Genomic DNA, 21786 nt, shown 5'->3' with positions numbered 1-21786 from the left:
GTTTCCTCCGGGTACTCCGGTTTCCTCCCCTGGTCCAAAGACATGCATGGTAGGTTGGTTGGCATCTCTGGAAAGTTGTCCATAGTGTGTGATTGCGTGAGTGAATGAGAGTGTGTGTGTCCTGCGATGGGTTGGCACTCCGTCCAGGGTGTATCCTGCCTTGATGCCCAATGACGCCTGAGATAGGCACAGGCTCCTCGTGACCCGAGGTAGTTCGGATAAGCGGTAGAAGATGAATGAATGAATGAATGAATGATATAAAATTTTATACCTTAGTAGCAGAGAAATGCTTGGTCACTTTATTCTTTAAATTTTGATTGCATCAAAATGAGAAAAATCTTGACATTATTTAATAATTTTGACAATATAAGTTACAAATTAAATGTATAATAAAATAGATGAACTGATTAAGGAGTGATTTTCTACACCTTTGTATGGTTTGTTTCAGTCTTATTGTAAGATTTCTCTGAATTTGTACATGAACATTTTCCAATTGAAAACCTACCTGCACACTTCTACTCAAGTACTTCTACTTCTACTATCTTATTTTCTACAAATGTTTAATTTTAATCATTTTGAGTGATCATCCCAGAAAATCACCTAAAGTAGTTGATTAACTCAGCTCTGTGTTCTGTATATATACTTCCCCATGTAATTTGTAGGATATTTTTTAGGCCTACATGCATTTGTGTAAATATGTAAAATATGAGGTGACATCATGATTTGTTTTTATGCACCATTTCTGTTATTGGTTTAATGGATTAAAATTTAACACAAAAAGACACAAATTGTTTAGGTGCATCTGCATGGTGTTTATTGTTTAGGTGCATGAATAAGCTTTGTGTAGTTTGTGAACTAACAATAGCATTCTTAGTTTGGCAAGTCTTATCAGAGAGAAGGAGTCTGCATAGCAGCATCCATTATACCTCTTCTAAAGTTGAAGTTAGAGTCAAGGTTATGTAGACTGTTCAAAGCAGTGTTGTTCCTATGGAACACGTGCTGAAGTCTGAGAGAATCCACAAATTGTTGAGACACTTATAAAGGTTTGGAGAACATTAACTTTGCCCCAGGTTAAAGTTAAACATTTATTTCAAAATGCATAAATTATCTATGAGTTTAGAATAATTAACATGGAAAAGGGATGGTGACTCTGAGATACCCATGATATTTTTTTGAACACAAAAAATTAAAAAATATATAAAAACCCAGTAACATAATGATAGGGATAAGTGACACCCATTTTTAAGTTTTGTATTAAAGTTGAATTATGATAGGAAATGTAATATTTAAAAGTAGAATATAATTGTATCTGGGAAAGGCCTAAACTTTTCAAGAAAGAAACAGCAGGTGGGGCTTTTCGACTCTGGGAACTAAGGATGAAGTCATCATGTAAGATAAGTGGTTTGTTGGGTTGATGGAATGTTCTTTATGAGCATCTCATCACTTGTTCTCAATGCTGAATACAATAAACCTCATCTCTGTGTTCATCCAGTCTAAAGATCAATGTGGTGATTAGCATAGGAAAGATTTTTGTATGTATTTTTTTTCACCACAAATGTCTGAAGAATGAAGTTAACTATGAATATGGCCTATTTTTTTTTTACAATGCAGATTTACAATGTAACTCTGATCTTACCACATGGTTCTGAAACCTGTATTAAGTGATGCAACTCGTCATGATAACACTGCACTGCAGAACTTTAACATTGTAACAACAATCTGTAAACAATGTCTTTTAATGTATCAGTTTTTATGTATTAGTGTGGCACTTGGGGTCAGCTATCATACAATTCTTGAAGATACAACATGTGCAAGGAAGGAAGGAAGGAAGGAAGGAAGGAAGGAAGGAAGGAAAAAGAAATCAGGACATTGACAGACAAACAGTGAACATAATGTCACATAGTGGTGTGTGCATAGAAAATGGAAAAATTCATAAAATGATATGATGTTTGGTCAGCTGTAATGCCTATTTGAAAAGGAAATTCACTACTATCACATCAATTTCAAATGTATTCATTGTAACAATAGAAAAATCAGATGTTTATCTTAATCAGTTTGAAGTTCATCAAGGGAAGTAAAATATTGTAAATATCTGGACATTTTAGATGTCAGTATTGATTTATTTCAATCATTAGCCAACCAAAATATTGGTAATATTGTATTTCTCCTCACATTAAAGCAAAACCACACCCGGATACTCAAATGTAAAGAGTATTTCTGCAAAATATAAAGAAATAAGATTGTCTTACCTCACCAGAAGCTCTTGTTCTGTGATCTGGAATAACTAAGGTATTCCCATTACTGCCAGAAATTATAGTAGAACCTATACTCATTCTGGGTCCAACTAACATGTACTGTTTATTTCCAGATCTGTACTGGATGCTGTTACAAAGTGTGCCATCATAATTGGTGTCTTGTAAATACTTAGATGAATAGTCTGTAGATTTGGAGCACTGCATTACAATCAGCACAATGATACTGATAATAAAAAGCACTGAAACTGAGGCCAAGGTAATGATCAAATAGAATACAACACTATTTTCCTCTTCATTGTTTACTGCACTTTTAACATCAAAAGATTCAAAGGCTTCTTTAGTCTCCACAAGTTTTATGATCACAGTTGCTGTTGCTGAAAGTGAAATGTTACCATTGTCTTTGACCAGAATGACCAGTTTATGTTCAGCCTCATCTGTTTCTGTGAAAGGTCGGAGGGTCCTTATCTGTCCTGTATAACGGTCCAAACCAAATAGACTGTGGTCACTCACTTCCTGCAGTGAAAATAATAACCAGCCATTGTATCCAATATCTGCGTCATAGGCTCTCACTTTAGTCACCAAATGTCCTGCGTTCACATTGTGGGGAATCTCCTCTACACCTTCAACAGAACCGTTAGTGCTGACTGGGTGTAAGATCACTGGAACATTGTCATTCTGGTCCAAAATGAATACGTTCACTGTGACGTTGCTGCTTAACGATGGAGTTCCAGAATCCGTAGCAACAATATGGAACTGGAATGTTTTTATTGTTTCATAGTCAAAGCGTTTTAGTGCATAAACAATCCCGTCCTCTGAATTTATATTCAGATAAGAGACAATGTTTGCATCATGGGCTTCTGCCTTCAGAATGCGATAAGTTATGCGTGCATTCTCATTCTGGTCTATATCAAAGGCACTAATGGAGAGTATAGACATGCCTGGGGTGTTGTTTTCACTAATATAGAAATTAAATGGATTTTGAGTAAACACTGGTTTGTTGTCATTGACATCTGCAATATTAACATGAATTGTCTTTTGTGAAGATAAAGATGGCTCTCCTATATCCTTGCACATTACGTTAATTGTGTATATAGAAACAGTCTCCCTGTCTAAATGATCTTTAGTTACCAGGGAGTACATGTTCTTTTGGAAAGAGGGTTTCAATTCAAACGCAATGCCATCTGCAAGGGTACACATTACCATACCGTTCTCACCTGAATCTCTGTCAGATACGCTGATCAGAGAAATAGTTGTCCCTGGTTTCGAGTCCTCTAATATCTCAGCGGTTAGCGAGGTCACATCAAACTCTGGCGCATTATCGTTTACATCCTTTATATTAATCACGATACTGCAGTGACCTGTTAAAGGTACATGGCCTTTATCAGAAGCTTGAATGTCTATTTCATAAGCACGTTGTTCTTCAAAATCTATTAATCCTTTTACAGTAATCTCTCCAGTATTTGAATTTATTTCAAATTTATCAAAAGCTTTGCTCATTACACTTTTGTCAAAAGCATAAACAATCTGTCCGTTGGCACCCTCATCTAAATCTGTGGCATGTAATTTTACTACCGATGAACCAATCTCAATATTTTCCTCTAATGTTACAGTGTATACCTGACGATCAAAAACTGGGGCGTTATCGTTAATGTCAACAACAGTTATACTAATGTTAACTGAACCGAATCTTTCTGGCTTTCCTCCATCATACGCTGTCAAAGTTAGATTCAGATAGGGTTTCTCCTCTCTATCAAGCTGCTTTTTTAAAATTAAAAAAGGAATTTTCTCTTCTTCACGTGTTTTAACATCTAATTCAAAGTAGTTATTGGTACTAAGAATGTACTTATGAAGAGAATTTATACCAGCGTCTAAATCACGCGCAGCGTCTAGTGGGAGGCGCGTACTCTGGGAAACAGCGTTTTCTGGTATCTCTAAATGCTTTTCACGCACAGGAAAAACGGGAGAGTTATCGTTAATATCCTTTATTTCTACCTCGATATAATGGATTTCCAAAGGATTTTCGGCCACCGTTTTAAGGTTCACTGTGCACACGTTGCTTTTCTCGCAAAGATCCTCCCTGTCGATGTTCCCACTTACAAAAAGCTCTCCATTGTCCTGGTTTATCTGTAAGAAGCCATCTTTTGATCCGGAAACAATCCGAAATCTTCGCTCTTTAAGTTTATTCAGATCAAGGCTCAAATCCTTAGCAATATTTCCTACAACAGATCCGTGTGTAGATTCCTCTGCAATAGAGTAGCGAATCTGAGCGAATACTTTGCCACAAAAAAACAACACAATACAGCAGCGAAAAATCGCCGTTATCGTTGCGTACAGTCGAGATGTCATGGCGAAAACGCAGGATTGACCATCACCAAATGATGCACATTCGCAAAAAAAAAAAAACTCTACTGTTCAGCAAAGTTCCAAATATTTTTATAAATAAAAAAAAATCATATAATCCCTTGCAATGTTTCACGTTTACAGACGTTGTTCTTCCCCAATATTCAAGCAGCACTACTGACCCAGTGCGTCACAAGAGGTGGGGGAAAAAGCACGGGATTGTGCGCATAAATGCACCGTTTGGCATGGTTTAATTTGTAATGCAGCGACACCAAGTGTAACGTCACAAAAGTCACAAATAAAGCATGATTGATTTAAAGAACTGAGATATATATATAAAAAAGAACAACGTATTTTGAATGAAATACTTTGAATCTCACCTCACGACTGTGCATACTGGGTCTCCTCAATGAATTCCCATTACTCCCAAGGACTAGAGTAGAACCGATACTTGTTCTGGGTCCAACTAACATGTAGCGTTTATCTCCGGATCTGTACTGGATGCTGTGACACAGTGTTCCGTCGTATTGTGTTTCTTGTAAGTATTTGGAGGAATAATCTGCAGATTTGGAGCACTGCATTACAATCAGCCCGATTATACTGATGATAAAAAGAAATGAAACGGAAGCCAAGGTAATGATTAAATAAAATGTAACGTTATTTTCTCCTTCTTCTTTTGCTGAGTTTTTAATATCAGAGGCTGCAAAAGCCTCTTTTGGTTCAACAAGTGTGATAATCACAGTCGCTGTTGCTGAAAGTGAAAAGTTGCCATTGTCTTTGACAAGTATAATCAGTTTGTGTAAAGCCTGGTCTGTTTCTGTGAATGGGCGAAGGGTCCTTATTTGTCCTGTATAGCGATCTAAACCAAAAAGACTGTGGTCACTCACTTCCTGCAGTGAAAATAATAACCAGCCGTTGTATCCAATATCCGCGTCATAGGCTCTCACTTTAGTCACCACATGTCCTGCGTTCACATTGCGGGGAATCTCCTCTACACCTTCAGCAGAACCGTTAGCGCTGACTGGATATAAAATTACAGGAACGTTGTCGTTCTGATCCAGAATAAACACGTTCACTGTAACGTTGCTGCTTAGTGATGGAGTTCCAGAATCTTTAGCGAGCACATAAAACTGGAATGTTTTGACCTTTTCAAAGTCGAAACTTTTTAAAACACGGATTCGTCCATTTTCAGCATTGATGTTTACAAATGATGCTATGTCATTTTGTATACTGTCTCTTCTGATAATAGAATAAACGACTTCAGCATTTTCGTTAATATCTCTGTCAGTGGCACTTACAGAAAACACGAGTTCCCCAGGTGAGTTATTTTCCAGTAAATAAATTTCAAGAGGATTCTGGGAGAATTCCGGCCTGTTATCGTTCACGTCACCGACCAGTACTTTTAGAGATTTGTCACTGGATTGGGGAGGCTGTCCTAAGTCCGTTGCTTCTATGGTAATGTCATAATATGAAACAAATTCTCTATCTAATCTGTCTTTCGTCACCAGTGAATACATGTTGTCTTTTATTGATGGTTTCAACTCAAATGGTGTGTTACCTGAAAGACTGCAAATAACTTTACCGTTGACACCAGAATCCATATCAGTAACACTAACCAGGGCAATCACAGTTCCCCTTTTAGAGTCTTCGAGAACCATGTTGGATAATGACGTAATATGTATTTCAGGTTTATTATCATTTGCGTCTATAACTTTTATGACAACTCTACAATCTACGGTCATCGGTGGCTGTCCTTTATCAGTTGCCTGGACATTTAACCTATACACATCATTTTCCTCATAGTCAATATTCCCATTTACACTAATCTCTCCTGTAACACTATTTAATAGAAATACATCGTTTACATTACTTTTGGATGATCGTCTAAGTGTATATTCAATTTCTCCATTAAGACCATCGTCTGCATCGCTAGCATTGACAGTGATAATTATAGTTCCAATTGGGATATTTTCTTTTAGCGTAACTGCATATATTTCTTGAGTAAAAACGGGTATGTTGTCGTTAATATCAGTAACAGACACTATAATGTCTAAAGTACCAGATTTGGGAGGATTTCCTCCATCAAATGAGGTCAAACTGAACACGTGTTTGCTATATTGCTCTCTGTCTAAAGGCTTCTGCAGAACTAAAAAAATTATTTTTTCCTCATCGTCGCCATTTTTCAACTGCAACTGAAAGTGATCATTTTGATCTAGTTTATAGGAACGGATAGAATTTATTCCAGCGTCTAGGTCACGAGCTGCTGGAAGTTCAAATCGCGCACCTAGATGTGTGCTTTCTGATATTTCTAAATATATTTGGGTTTCTGGGAAAACTGGGGAATTGTCATTAACGTCTATTATCTCTACTTCAATGTAATGTATTTCAAGTGGACTTTCACTAACTATTTTTAAATTTATTGTGCAAACACGGTTTCTATCGCATATCTCCTCTCGGTCGATTTTCTTATGAATAGACAGGACTCCATTATTCTGATCAAGCTGAAAAAAATCGTCATGAGATCCAGAAACAATCCGAAGCCGTCTGTATCCCAGAGAACTTACATCAAGACCCATATCCTTAGCAAGATTTCCTATAACGGTACCGTCATTAACCTCCTCTGGGACAGAGTACCTTATTTGCGTTGAAGCCTGCTCCGTAAGGCGCATCAGCAAAGAAAAGAATAGAACAATCCACCAATGCGCCCATCTCCGCCTTTGTCTCCAATAATACATCGCGATGAAAAATGACTGCGTCTATCTATTATCAGAAGCGGTAAGTAATTTGTTTTCTTGACAGCAGTAATCCGCATAAAAATGTAAAAGGAAAATCAGTTTACAAAATAAAGGTTTTCACCCATCTAAACAGTCAATATGAGCACATCGCCTTTGCTCTGCAAAGTGTCAGTGTGAACGTCAGAAAAGGGGCCGTTCCAGCCAAAAAATATCTCATTGTTTAACACTGCCACCAAGCTTCCAAAGGCCTTCTCAAATACAAAAATACATGAGTTGCGTTGGACTGCAATGTACATAAAGGCTCATGTCCAAATGTATTGAAACGTATTTGTATGTGAATATATATATATATATATATATATATATATATATATATATATATATATATATATATATATATATATATATATATATATATATATTACATTATTATATTACATTTTTATATATATATAACCAATAAATAAGTGAAAAAATTAATTCTTCTTATTCAAAATTACATCAATGTTAGAAATGGCCATACCTCAACAGATGTTCGCCTCCCGCGATCTTGTATCACAAGAGTATTCGCATTACTCCCTTGAACTATGGTAGAACCAATACTTGCTCTGGGTCCAACTAACATGTAACGTTTATCTCCAGATCTGTACTGGATGCTGTGGCACAATGTCCCGTCGTAATTTGTATCTTGTAAATACTTGGAAGAGTAGTCTGTAGATTTGGAGCAGTGCATTACAATCAGCATAATAATGCTGATAATAAAAAGAAATGAAACAAGACCCAAAGTAATAATCAAATAAAATGTAACGTCATTTTCTCCCTCCTCTTTTACTGCGTTTTTAACATCAGAAGCGGCAATCGCCTCTTTGGGCTCAACAAGTTTAATGATCACAGTTGCTGTTGCTGAAAGTGAAACATTTCCATTGTCTTTGACTAGAATGACCAGTTTATGTTCAGCCTCATCTGTTTCTGTAAATGGTCTGAGGGTCCTTATCTGTCCTGTATATCGGTCCAAACCAAATAGACTGTGGTCACTCACTTCCTGCAGTGAAAATAATAACCAGCCGTTGTATCCAATATCCGCGTCATAGGCTCTCACTTTAGTCACCAAATGTCCTGCGTTGACATTGCGAGGAATCTCCTCCACACCTTCAACAGAACCGTTAGCGCTGACTGGATATAATACCACAGGAAAGTTGTCGTTCTGGTCCATAATAAACACGTTCACAGTGACGTTGCTGCTTAGCGATGGAGTTCCAGAATCTGTAGCGAGCACGTGAAACTTGAACGTTTTTGTTCTTTCAAAATCAAAACTTTTTAACGCGTAAATAACTCCAGTTTCAGAATTAATATTTAGGAATGATTTCATATCGTTTTGGGCTCCACTATTTCTGATAATGTGATATGACAGCTGAGCGTTTTCATCAGAGTCGTTGTCAAAGGCGTTCACTTGAAAAATTGAAGCACTGGGAGCATTATTTTCAAGCAAGTACAGTTCAAGAGAATGTTGATAAAACTGCGGTCTATTATCATTTACATCTGATACTAGCACGGATAAAGTTTTAACAGTGGATAAAGGAGGATGGCCTAAATCCGTGGCTGTTATAATGATATCATAATTTGCTATTATCTCTCGATCTAAGTTTTGTTTTGTTACTAATGAATACATATTTTCCTGAATGGATGCTTTGAGTTCAAAAGGAACACTACCTGCTAGAGAGCAAACGACATTTCCGTTTAGTCCGGAGTCTTTATCTGAGACGCTGATAAAAGAAATAACTGTGCCAGAAATTGCGTCTTCTGAAACAACGCTTAAAAGCGACGTCACTTCGATGTCTGGTTTATTATCATTCATATCTAAAATCTTAATGATTACTCTACTGTCCACTGTGAGAGGAGGCTGTCCTTTATCTGAAGCCTGTATATCTATCTTGTAAACCTCCATGTCCTCAAAATCAACTTCACCTTTAACTCGAATTTCGCCTGTAATGCCATCTATTTGAAAAATGTCATAGACTTTACGCTTCATAGTTTTGACGAATGCGTATTCAATATTGCCGTTGGAGCCTTGGTCACTGTCAGTTGCATTTACTTTAATCACAACGGTACCAAGTGGAGCATTTTCCTGTAATGTCACGGAATATTCGTGTTGACTGAACACAGGACGATTATCATTTATGTCAAGTACTTTAACGTTAATGTTCAGGGTACCTGTTTTCGGGGGATTTCCACCATCTTCCGCTGTAACAACCAACCAATAATCCTCAATGTGTTCACGATCAAGTGGCTTCCTTATAACTAAAAATGGAATTTTATCTCCGTCACTATTTTTGGTATCGATTTCAAAGTTAGCATTCTGGCTTAATTTATAATTGCGAACCGAATTTGGTGCTGTGTCCTCGTCACGTGCTGCGTGCAACTGGAAGCTTGTTCCTATAGAAGTATGCTCAGCTATCTCAAAATGCTGATGCGTTTGAGAAAAACTGGGGACGTTGTCGTTGATATCTGTTATTTCGACTACAACATGGTGAATTTCTAAAGGGTTTTCAAAGGCAATTTTCACATTTATTAAGCAGGCGCTAGATTCCTCACATACCTCCTCCCTGTCGATTTTTCTTTGAACGTACAAGACGCCATTGTCCTGATTAGCTTCAAACAGTGCTTGTCCGGGTCCTGAAACTATACGCAGCCGTCTGTTCATCAAAGAACTTATATCAAGACCCAAATCCTTAGCAAGGTTTCCTACAATGGTTCCCTCTTTCACCTCCTCTGGAACAGAGTACCTTATCTGGGCCGAAGACTGGTCGGCAAAGCAAAGCAGCAAAGAGGCAATCCACAAATACATCCATCTACGCCTTTGTACTCCATCTCCCATTGTGAAAAGCTCGTTTACAGCACTTCGTCCGCTTTGTTTAAATACCAAAACTAAAAACGTTTTACAGATTTTATCTCATGTCATTGCAAAAATGTTCTTTCTGTTAAATGTCGTGTTTTCTCTTGTGCTTGTCGAACCAGCCAAGCCTAAACAAGACAGGCCAGGCACAACGTACAAGAGTGGGTAGGGCAAAATATATATGCTCCTTTGCAATGTAACACTGACATCATCTGGTGCAAAAATGGAAATGATAACACAAAATAAGAGATACACTTTTGCAATTATATGGCCTATCTATTTGTGTACCTTTTACAGTAAACCACATATCAAATCACACGCATACATTTAAACATTTCACTGTTATACTCAAAATGTGGTCATTTAACGTGACTAACACGCTTTGTTTCAAAAGTATCTTTCATGAATTGCCTGCTCTGAGAAAAAGACTTGTGTTCCGGGAAAGCAAATAATTTAAAGGAAAATAAATTTAATTTTTGACTGATTCATAATGTGAAGGCATATAATGGAATGTATTTAAATGGGTTTTGTACAAATGACACAGTGAGTACTGTATTAACATAAATACATTCCTTAACTTAGTCCACTTAATTATTTATATACACTTATATGCACAAAACAGAAAATAAACATTAAGGCGGTGTGCTAATTATATCGTGTGGAAATAGCTCAAAATAAATTATTACTTTTTTTATTTCGTTATGTAGGAATTGAACATTGCACGAAAGAGAGCACGTGCATAAAAATTACTGCTTTCAGCACCATGGACGGCGCACTATTTGTAAAATTCTTGGAAGCTAATTCTCTTATTAAAGTGCCTTGTTCCAGCGTATAAGATATAAATGATTTTCTAAAATATTTTTTTATCTCTAGAATTATGTTTATTATCTTTATAGCACAATTTATTTATAATATAAACTCCATCAAACATGTATTTAATGTCTATTAATAAGAAAATACAGTATCTTCATTTATATAACAAAATATCATTTAAACACGTACATTATGAACGTTTTATAATTACTTTGTCATCTCAATAAATCTCTATTAAATTATCTTAACCAGATTAAATATTATTAGCAAACAGTCAAAACGTTACACATACTTCTACGTATTTAACACAGTGTGGTAAGGTACAAATGCATAAAACAAATAAGTAAACTTTGCTGGTTAGGGAGAAATTAATAAATCTTCAGATCATTAACTGGATCGTCCCCAGTAACTCTCATTACATGGGGAAATACCTATATATTTTATGTTTTCTAAAATAAGAGATATCATTAAAAAAAACAGAAAAAAGTATAATAATTAATATGATTATTTTCTATTTAGATAGGAGAATAAAAAGTATGTCGTTTATTTGTTGAAAAATGTCGTTTATCTGTTGAACTATACTTAGATCTACATTTGCAAATATATTAACTAAAGAATATGGTATAAGATTATTTAATACATTTAGGGGCTAGTGCATAATAATAGCTTCTTACCTCAACAGACGCTCTACTCCTTCTATCTCGTATCACAAGAGTATTTCCATTACTGCTCGGAACTATAGTAGAACCGATACTCGCTCTTGGCCCAACTAACATGTAGCGTTTATCTCCGGATTTGTACTGGATGCTGTGACACAGTGTCCCATCGTAATTTGTATCTTCCAAATACTTGGAGGAATGGTCTGTAGATTTGGAGCACTGCATTACAATTAGCACGATGATACTTACAATAAAAAGAAATGAAACAGAACCCAGGGTAATGATCAAATAAAATGTAACGTTATTTTCTTCGTCTTCTTTTACTGCGTTTTCAACATCAGAAGCTGCAAAAGCCTCTTTGGGCTCTACAAGTTTAATAATCACACTTGCTGTTGCTGAAAGTGAAACGTTGCCATTGTCTTTGACCAGTATGACCAGTTTATGTTCAGCCTCATCTGTTTCTGTGAATGGGCGAAGGGTCCTTATCTGTCCTGTATAACGGTCCAAACCAAAAAGACTGTGGTCACTCACTTCCTGCAGTGAAAATAATAACCAGCCGTTGTATCCAATATCCGCGTCATAGGCTCTCACTTTAGTCACCACATGTCCTGCGTTCACATTGCGGGGAATCTCCTCTACACCTTCAGCAGAACCGTTAGCGCTGACTGGACATAAGATCACTGGAATGTTGTCGTTCTGATCCAGAATGAACACATTCACTGTGACGTTGCTGCTTAGTGACGGAGTTCCAGAATCTGTAGCGAGCACGTGGAACTGGAAAGTTTTTGTTGTTTCAAAATCAAAACTTTTAAGCGCGTGAATAACTCCAGTCTCAGAATTAATATTTAGGAACGATGTCATTGCATTTTGTGACTCACTTCCTCTAATAATGTGGTACGAGACAGCAGAATTTTCATTTATGTCTTTGTCGTGTGCCGAGACAGAAAATAAAGATACTCCAGGCAAGTTATTTTCGAAAACATACAGGTCTAGGGGGTTAAATAAGAACTCTGGTCTGTTGTCATTTACATCCGACACTTTTATCCTGAACGATTTTAATGATGAAAGCGAAGGCTGGCCCAAGTCTGTCGCGCTAATTGTTATCTCATAATGTGACACTAACTCTCTATCCAAATAACCTTTGGTAACTAAAGAATACATATTAAATTGCACTGACGGTTTCAACTCAAATGGTACGTTTTCGTTAATGCGACACACAACGTTCCCGTTCGCTCCTGAATCCTTATCTGTAACACTAATCAAGGAGATAACCATCCCAGGTTGTGCATCTTCTGAAATCACGTTAGAGAGTGATGTTATCTCTATTTCTGGTGTATTGTCATTAACATCCAATATTTTGATGATTACCCCACTTTCACTTGTTAAAGGTGGTTGACCTTTATCAGTTGCTTGTATATCCAGTTTGTAGATATCAGTGTCTTCAAAATCAAGTGAGCCTTTCGTTCGAATTTCTCCCGTTGTGCTGTCTAAAGTGAATATATCGCGAAATTCTGCATTCACTTCACTTCCAAACGAATACGTTATATTGCCATTAGAACCTTCGTCTAAATCTGTTGAGGAGACTTTCAAAACAAGGACACCGGATTGTATGTTTTCTGGTAAGGCCACGGAATAAGTTTCATGACTGAAAACAGGAGGGTTATCATTTGAATCAAGAACTATTACTGTAACATTAAGATTTGCTGATTTTGGAGGGGTTCCACCATCAATTGCAGTGAGAATTATGCTATGCTCCCCTTTCGTCTCTCGGTCGAGCTGTTTTTGTAAAACCAGATAAGGAATTTGTTCTTCTCCCCTTTCTCTGACTTGTAAATCAAAATGCTCATTTTGACTTATCTTATATGATCTGACCGAGTTTATTCCCACATCAGGATCCCGAGCAGCCTGTAGCTGGAAACGGGTTCCTGTAAGCCTATTTTCTGCTATTTCAAGTCTTTTCTCTTTCTCTGGAAATTTCGGCGAATTATCATTTATATCCGTGATCTCTATCCCTACATAGTGGACCTCTAAAGGATAATCGAGAGCTATTTTAAGGTTTATTGGGCAAGTCTTAGTTCCGTCACATATTTCCTCTCTATCGATTCTCTTATGAACAGATAAGACGCCATTGTTCTGATTTACCTCGAAAAGTGTGTCCTTAGATCCAGAAACAATTCGAAATCCTCTATTCGCTAGAGTACTGACATCAATCCCCAAGTCCTTAGCAATATTTCCCACAACGTATCCTTCCTTCCGCTCCTCTGGAATAGAATACTTAATCTGAGCATAAACTAACACATCCAAGCAAAGCATCAAAGAGAAGCACAAAACCATCCACCATTTGTTCCTTTGTCCTCCGACAGTCATAGTGAAAGATTCCCTTAAATCCAGGTTCATGCAAAAAATGTCCAGTTTGTCTGTAGTAAACAAATTTATCCAATGTTATACATAGTCAGAACATATATATTGCCATCTTGATTTAACAAGGTATCGTTCGGGGTGTGATTTTCTCCTCTTCTTTGAGAGACGATAATAGACAAGACATGCGCAATAAAAGTACCTTGCACATTCTCAATCTCTGTGTAACAGTGACACCGTCTGGAACAATTGGACTCGTTAGACTGAATTACTCGTTTAGGAAAATGTACAGTTATTTATATGCACTATTCAAATGTATGGGGGTGAAATGTCCTCCATTGTTTTCTGGAGCTATAGCTTCGATAGTAGGGGTGCTAATAAGTAACATAAATTATGCCACATTCAGGGCATGTTTGAACTGAGAGAAAGACAGAACAAATTATTCTAAATCATAAATATGCAAAAACATCATTTAAATTTCTTCTACTAAAGATTTCACTTTTCATCCATGGATCACAACTTATAACTCAATACAGTATCAGAAAGCACACTGTTAATGATTATTATTCATTCATTATCACTAAGGTGTGTGTGATATTGATTTAGTGGAAGCAATATTGGTCTCATAGCAACATTACAAAATGAAAAAGCAGATTTCAGACACCAAACATGCTTTTCAGATTTTTTTTTTATAAATGTGTATTATTATTATTATTATTATTATTATTATTATTATTATTATTATTATTATTTCAGGGGCGTTTCTTAAATTTTAAAAACTCTACCATAATAAAACTGAGATTCACCATTTAAATTAATCATTGTAGTAAATTCTTAAAATGCAGTATCATTAGAGTAGCAGTAGAAGAAGAGTACAATTAGTAGAAATAGTAGCAGTAGTAGTAGTAGTAGTAGTACTAGTAGTAAACAGTAGTATTAGATCAAACATAACATTTATACGTTTATATATATACATGCAGTATATATATATATGCAGTGTGGAGGTTTATGTTGTAAGTTGCATTGTGCACATTGTTGTTTTTATTTATATTTTATCATCTGTTCTAAAAGTTAGCTACACTAGAGCATCGAACAATCGCTGATACTAATGTTAATGTATTTGTTCTCTGTAACATGTAAATTTAGCCTGATTGGTTTGGGGATACAGACTTGCATTTTTTTTAAAGTTGTTGAGTCCCATTATCACTTTACGCATTGTTGGCTGCATGTTTTCCCGAGATGACATCATTCAGATGTCATCCCCATCCATCTCGGCTCAAATAAAGTTAAATGAAGACAATATGTAGATATTGTCTATGTTTGTGAACTTTTAATAAGAACCGTGATAATTTACGGTTTTACCTATATCCATTTTCCACATGTACCATATACCATGTTCCACATTTTAAAGTCTTACCTCCACAGACATTCTCCCACGATCTTGTGCAACTAGAGTATTCACATTGCTACTTGGAACTATAGTAGAACCGATACTTGTTCTTGGTCCAACTAACATGTAGCGTTTATCTCCGGATCTGTACTGGATGCTGTGACACAGTGTCCCATCGTAATTTGTCTCAGGTAAATACTTGGAGGAATAGTCTGTAGATTTTGAGCACTGCATTATTATTAACACAATTATACTGAAAACAAAAAGCACTGAAACAGAGCCCAGGGTAATAGTCAAATAAAATGTAATGTTATTTTCCTCTACGTGATTTACAGTACTTTGCACATCAGATGCGGCAAAAGTCTCTTTAGGCTCAACAAGTTTAATAATCACAGTCGCTGTTGCTGAAAGCGAAACGTTTCCGTTGTCTTTGACAAGTATGATCAGTTTGTGTTCAGCCTCATCTGTTTCTGTGAAAGGGCGAAGGGTCCTTATCTGTCCTGTATAGCGGTCCATCCCAAAGAGACTGTGGTCACTCACTTCCTGCAGTGAAAATAATAACCAGCCGTTGTATCCAATATCCGCGTCATAGGCTCTCACTTTAGTCACTAAATGTCCTGCGTTGACATTGCGGGGAATCTCCTCCACACCTTCAGCAGAACCGTTAGCGCTGACTGGATGAAAAATCACTGGAACGTTATCGTTTTGATCCAGAATGAACACTTTCACTGTCACGTTGCTGCTTAGTGACGGAGTTCCAGAATCTCTAGCGAGCACAAGGAACTGAAAGGTCTTGGCTACTTCATAATCAAAACTTTTTAGCGCGTGAATAACTCCCGTTTCAGAATTTATACTTAGGAATACAGGTATGTTGTTCTTTGCATCATCTCCTCGAAGAATGCTGTATAAGATTATTGCATTTTCTTTAAGGTCCCTATCTGATGCAGTTACGGAAAAAATAGAGGCACCGGGGGTGTTATTTTCCATTAGATATATTTCAATAGGATTTTGAGAAAACTCTGGACTATTATCATTCACGTCTGACACCTGCACACTTAGGGTTCTCTGTGCAGTTTGACGAGGCTGGCCCAAGTCTGATGCAGTTAATGTTATGTCATAACCGGAGGTCTTTTCTCTATCTAAACGCGAATTTGTGATTAAAGAGTACATATTGTCCTTTACGGATGGTTTTAATTCAAAAGGAATGTCCTGGGACAAAGTACATAAAACCTTTCCATTTACACCAGCGTCTTTGTCTAAAATGCTAATTAGTGAAATAACGGTTCCTGGCTTGGAGTCTTCAGGCACTGAATCAAAAAGTGACATAATTTCTATTTCAGGAGCGTTATCATTCACATCTAAAATTTTCACAATCACCCTGCAATCGACAGTCATTGGAGGTGTGCCTTTATCAGAGGCTAAAACATCTAATCTGTACACATCGGTGTTTTCAAAGTCTATTTTGCCTTTTACCCTAATTTCACCCGATGTTTCGTCCAAATCAAATACATCATAAACTTTACGTATTAATTTATTACTAAGGGAGTAAATGACTTCTCCATTTAAACCATCGTCCAGATCGGTTGCGCTCACCTTTATTACTATGGTTCCTATTGGAGAGTTTTCCTGTAAATGTACCGTGTAAACCTCTTGACTGAAGACTGGACGATTGTCATTGATATCAAGAACAGTAACTGTGACATTTAAAGATCCTGCCTTTGGTGGATTTCCACCATCCACTGCCGTTACTGTCAGTTCGTGCTCAGATTTACGCTCTCTATCCAGCGCTCTTTGTAAAACCAGGAATGGAACCTTTTCGTCGCCCCTGTCCCTTATCTCCAAATCGAAATGTTCATTTTGGCTAATTTTATACGCCTGAACTGAGTTTATCCCGATATCTGGATCACGCGCACTTTGGAGCTGAAAACGCGCACCCGGTAAAGTGCTCTCCGCAATCTCTAACCTTTGTTGCTTATCTGGAAAAGAAGGAACGTGGTCATTTACATCAGTAATGTCTACTCCCACGTAATGAACCTCCAATGGGTTTTCCACTACAACTTTGAGATCTATTACGCAGGGATTATTGCCCTCACATATTTGTTCTCTGTCGATCGTTGCATGAACGTACAAGACACCATTTTTCTGATTAAGCCGGAAAAGAGCGTCATTAGATCCAGAAACAATACGGAAACGCCGGGCCACTAAAGTATTCACATCAAGACCCAAATCTTTAGCAAGATTTCCGACAATGGATCCATCATTCACCTCCTCTGCCACAGAATACCTTATGTGAGTTGAAACTCTGTCCGCAAAGCACATCAGCAAATAAGCACACAAAGCAATTTGCCAGTGCGCCAGTCTTCTCCTTTGTCCGGATTTTTCCATTGTCATTGATTTACCAAAAAAAATCCATAAGCAAAGGTAAATCCCGGTGTTTAGTGGCTGCAGTAGCCTCTGACAGCCACATGTATCACAAAAAAGAAAACGCTCTTTAAAAGAGTACACCTCCTTTTGTAACCGACATTTGTTCAGCTTTCACCGTCCTCTTGTTTCTCAGTCGAAGATTCACAGAACACACGTCACCATTTAAGGTAGGACTTAGATATGAACATACAGCTTTCAACACTGACACCAAGTGGCTTTACAGTAGCTCACGCACTGATGCTATTCTTATGATATTTTTTTTTTTTACTATTTCTAAAGTATAAATATTGTTTTCTTGAATATGCTCTTTTACCATATCTAGTATATACTCATGGGTCATGTGGCTGCCCTGGATAAACACTGGATGTTATAAAAAACAGTCAGGTTGGCTGTCTATTACCTTACTAACTATGTGTAATTTCTTAACACAATAAATGGAATGCTTAGCCCAGGTTGTTTGAAAGATACATACTATAAGAAAATTTAATTTGATCAGATATTTATTGTAAAAATGTCTGTGATTCACATGCGACACCATATTAACAAAAAAGGAAAAGTTAATTGACTCCACAAATTACTGTGAACCTTTTTTTTAAATGTTTTAATTACCTAAAAGAAACCTTGGATATTAAGCCACAGAACTTGCTGAATTTTATTTTATGTACTTTATCTAAAGCTGTTCACCAAGTTGTTTCACAGATGACAACACAAAATTCCAAACATTATACTGATACTCATAAATATGCACAGAACTGGAGTTGTGACATCCCAAATTATCTTAGTTGCAACCTAATTTTTCTATAGATTTTAAATTTTATTTTAAGTAGAAAAAAAGTCACACAATCATACAAATCACAGGTAATTTCAAAGATGAATGAAAAAGTGAAATAAATTGAAAAAAACTTTAAAGGCAAAAACTTTAGGAGGTGTTTTTTATTTCTTCATTTCTTATTTAGTTCTGATATATGCAAAATATGGTAATGCAGTAAGCAAAACAATCTATTTCATTATACATTTATTTATAACATAAGCTATTTTATAGAGACTACTAAGTTAGCAAAAACCTATTGTATGCTTATGGCAAACTGTACTGGTAAACTAGCATACCACTCCTTAGGACAGAAAAAAACAGTTTCAGTTTGGACATTTGTCTTAAAGATTGATTGCTACATTACACAATTTAATACAATGAAACTGTTAATGATAAAAAAAAAAACAGTAATTAAAAACACAAGTAAAACAATTTAGGGAAGCTACATCACCAGAGCATTTCTACAAATAACACTACTAAAAGAATTATTCAAACAGCCATTATTATGACATTATTTTACTATTTTATTATTATTATTCTTTATTGTCAAATGCAAATATTATGGCAAAAATGCTGTCAAATACCTAAAAGTGTTCATTCATCTTAAAAGAGAGTATGCTTTTGTTACTCTGCTTTACATATTTCTCATACTTAAGCTTGTGCGTCTAATTAGAAGCTATTATTTCCATTGTTGATGCATTGCTCTTTTTCTGAGATCCACAAGCTTTTTCTCGTTCCTAAAAGCTAAGTGACATTTGCAGCCCTGAAGTTCACAATCTCCTTCTCCCAATTTAATTACTTGCCATTACATGATCTGGATTATCATACTGCTCTTATCCGCCTTAGCTCCCATTTCTTTCCACATTCCAGACTGCTGACATGCAACAAAGCTTGGTAAAAATATGTTATTTGCATTAGTATCTATAATATTGATAACAACATATTCCTAAAACTATATATGCATGATTCCACTTCACTGAAAGAGCATAGATCTTTGTCTTGTACAGTAATTCAAAGCAAAATGTCTATGCACAGCCATCTGAAAGAGTTAAGATCAGCAGAGAGAATGTTGACACAGTGCACTGCCTTCTAGAATAAAAAGCTTGGAGCTCTTGCACAAGTAAGCTCCATAACATCTCTTCATTAATTGACCCCCTAGTTTCACCTGCTTCATCTTCCTGGACTGCTAAAGACTTTGCCTCTGTTTTCAATGAGAATAATGAGAAAATCTGCCAAACCTTCACTTCTGTCCCTGACTTTGCCTACATTACACCGCCGGTGTTCAAAATTCTTGAATGCGTTGTTTATAATCAACTGCTTGTCTATCTCTTGCAGAACTTGTAAAGCAATACATTACACAGAGACTGAACCTTTGGCTGTCACAGAGAAACTACATGCTCCTAGATCAACTAGGCTGTCATCTGTCCTCATCCTCCTTGATTTTTTGGCAGCATTTGATACAGTAAAAAAAGAGTGTCTTGTCCATACTCAGGAGTCTTTGAATTTGTGGAACAGCATCGGAATGGTTTCCATCCTAAATGGAAGGTAAATTGGGTAAAATGGAGGGAATCTGCTTAGATCTCTGGCAGACATGTCATCATGGATGATAGCTCATCAGTAGAAACTCAATCCAAGCAAAACCCAAACTGCTAGCCATTCCAGGTGATTCATCCCTGAATCAAGATCTTGTGATATCCCTTCACAACTCTCTGATCTCCATTTAAGCAACCTTGGGGTAACCATGGACAATCAACTGTCCTTTTCCTCTCATATTGCTTATTTTAAATCAAATCAAATCAAATTTTATTTGTCACATACACATACATACAGAGTACGACATGCAGTGAAATGCTTTTTGCATCTGTCCGGTATTCAAGCTTAAAAGGAATGCAATTTGGGATAAAAAATAAAAACCAAAAGAAGATAGATAAATAAAAAGTATAAACTATAAAAACTATATAAAATATGAAAATATGTGAAAAAATAATGTATATACATAAAAACGTATGGTTTTAATGATTGTCCTTAAAGTGTCTTTGTACAGTACAGTATGGTCTGTATAAAGTGTATAAAGTGGCACTGTGCTGTGCAAGTCCAAAGTTAAAGTGACAGTCCAGAATTAAAGTGTCAGTGCAAAAAAGGTGTGCATAAAAACAGTGTAGATGGAGAGAGAGGTCCAGTACTAGATCCTGGGTGTTTCCTGATTTAGACTCCGAATGGCCTGCGAGAAGAAGCTTCTCCTCATTCTCTCTGTCTTTGCTTTCAAGGAGCGGAAGCGTTTCCCTGAACGCAACAAAGAAAAGAGTCCATTGTTGGGATGGCTGAAGTCCTTTACAATCTTCCTGGCCCTAGTCCGGCACCACGTGCTGCAGATGTCCTGCAGGTCAGGGAGCTCGGTGTGGATGGTACATTCAGCTGACCGCACCACCCTCTGGAGAGCTCACCTGTCCTGCATGGTGCTGTTCCCGAACCAGGAAGTACTCAACTCAGTACTTCTACGCTCCCAATGGTGCCGGCATAAAAAGTCTTTAGCACCTGAGAGGGTAGTTTGAAGTCCTTTAAGCATCTAAGATGGTACAGATGCTGCCGGGCCTTCTTCACCAGGGTGTTGATGTTAGAGGACCAGGACAGGTCCTGTGTGATGTGAACACCTAGGTACCGGAAACTCTCCACTCTCTCTGTGTTGATTATTAGCAGTTGGTATGACCGCTCCTGCTTTGTGCTGAAGTCGACTATCAACTCCTTAGTCTTGCTGATGTTCAGGAGAAGATTGTTCTCCTGGCACCATCTCTCCAGATTTTTAGTCTCCTGTAGGTAGGCCGTCTCGTTGTTGTTGGAGATCATGCCCACAACAACAGTGTCGTCAGCAAACTTGATGATGGTGGTGGAGTTGGAAGTGGCCACACACATATGTGTATTTGACATGCTTATATCTTTTTCTGATCTACAACATCAGAAGGATTCAACCATTTTTATCCTCACAGGCTTCTCATGTGCAGGTTAAGTCTCTTGTCATTTTGAGTTAGGATTATTGCAACTCTCTGTTGTCAGAGGTCCACCCCTAAGAGGTCCACCCCTATATAAAATGCAATTTTATCCCTGCAAATA

At 37.0% G+C, this 21786-nt stretch overlaps 5 protein-coding genes across 5 annotated transcripts; all 5 read right to left on the bottom strand.

Moving 5' to 3' along the window:
* Positions 1–2198: 2198 nt before the first annotated feature.
* LOC132857395 (protocadherin alpha-7-like) lies at positions 2199–4601 on the bottom strand. Its single transcript, XM_060887353.1, has one exon. The coding sequence runs from the start codon at positions 4599–4601 to the stop codon at positions 2199–2201; it is 2403 nt and encodes an 800-aa protein (XP_060743336.1).
* A 132-nt stretch (positions 4602–4733) lies between these two features.
* Positions 4734–7330, bottom strand: LOC132857394 (protocadherin alpha-3-like). The gene is made up of 2 exons (XM_060887352.1): positions 4976–7330; positions 4734–4769 (listed from the first exon to the last, which is right to left on the bottom strand). The coding sequence occupies exons 1-2, from the start codon at positions 7328–7330 to the stop codon at positions 4734–4736; spliced, it is 2391 nt and encodes a 796-aa protein (XP_060743335.1).
* A 125-nt stretch (positions 7331–7455) lies between these two features.
* On the bottom strand, positions 7456–10205 carry LOC132857392 (protocadherin alpha-8-like). The gene is made up of 2 exons (XM_060887351.1): positions 7854–10205; positions 7456–7578 (listed from the first exon to the last, which is right to left on the bottom strand). The coding sequence occupies exons 1-2, from the start codon at positions 10203–10205 to the stop codon at positions 7456–7458; spliced, it is 2475 nt and encodes an 824-aa protein (XP_060743334.1).
* Positions 10206–11665: 1460 nt separating this feature from the next.
* On the bottom strand, positions 11666–14195 carry LOC132857391 (protocadherin alpha-13-like). The gene has a single exon (XM_060887350.1). It carries the CDS (start codon positions 14090–14092, stop codon positions 11666–11668), a length of 2427 nt encoding a protein of 808 aa, XP_060743333.1. The 5' UTR covers positions 14093–14195.
* Positions 14196–15458: 1263 nt separating this feature from the next.
* LOC132857057 (protocadherin alpha-3-like) lies at positions 15459–17846 on the bottom strand. Its single transcript, XM_060887016.1, has one exon. It carries the CDS (start codon positions 17832–17834, stop codon positions 15459–15461), a length of 2376 nt encoding a protein of 791 aa, XP_060742999.1. The 5' UTR covers positions 17835–17846.
* Between the last annotated feature and the right edge of the window lie 3940 nt (positions 17847–21786).

The sequence above is a fragment of the Tachysurus vachellii genome, chromosome 14 (genome assembly GCF_030014155.1).
Source record: "Tachysurus vachellii isolate PV-2020 chromosome 14, HZAU_Pvac_v1, whole genome shotgun sequence".
Classification (NCBI taxonomy): domain Eukaryota; kingdom Metazoa; phylum Chordata; class Actinopteri; order Siluriformes; family Bagridae; genus Tachysurus; species Tachysurus vachellii.
Note: the sequence above shows the minus strand (reverse complement) of the source record. Positions and strands in the feature narration are given on the sequence as shown.

Excerpts from the sequence above, each read along its gene's own strand:
- LOC132857391 (XM_060887350.1), bottom strand. The coding sequence starts at position 14,092 with ATGAACCTGGATTTAAGGGAATCTTTCACTATGACTGTCGGAGGACAA.
- LOC132857395 (XM_060887353.1), bottom strand. The coding sequence starts at position 4,601 with ATGACATCTCGACTGTACGCAACGATAACGGCGATTTTTCGCTGCTGT.
- LOC132857057 (XM_060887016.1), bottom strand. The coding sequence starts at position 17,834 with ATGACAATGGAAAAATCCGGACAAAGGAGAAGACTGGCGCACTGGCAA.
- LOC132857392 (XM_060887351.1), bottom strand. The coding sequence starts at position 10,205 with ATGGGAGATGGAGTACAAAGGCGTAGATGGATGTATTTGTGGATTGCC. Across the intron at positions 7,579-7,853 it reads GGAGGCGAACATCTGTTGAG|GCCTTTGGAAGCTTGGTGGC; the intron begins GTATGGCCATTT and ends GTATTTGAGAAG.
- LOC132857394 (XM_060887352.1), bottom strand. The coding sequence starts at position 7,330 with ATGTATTATTGGAGACAAAGGCGGAGATGGGCGCATTGGTGGATTGTT. Across the intron at positions 4,770-4,975 it reads CCAGTATGCACAGTCGTGAG|TGCTGCTTGAATATTGGGGA; the intron begins GTGAGATTCAAA and ends CTGGGTCAGTAG.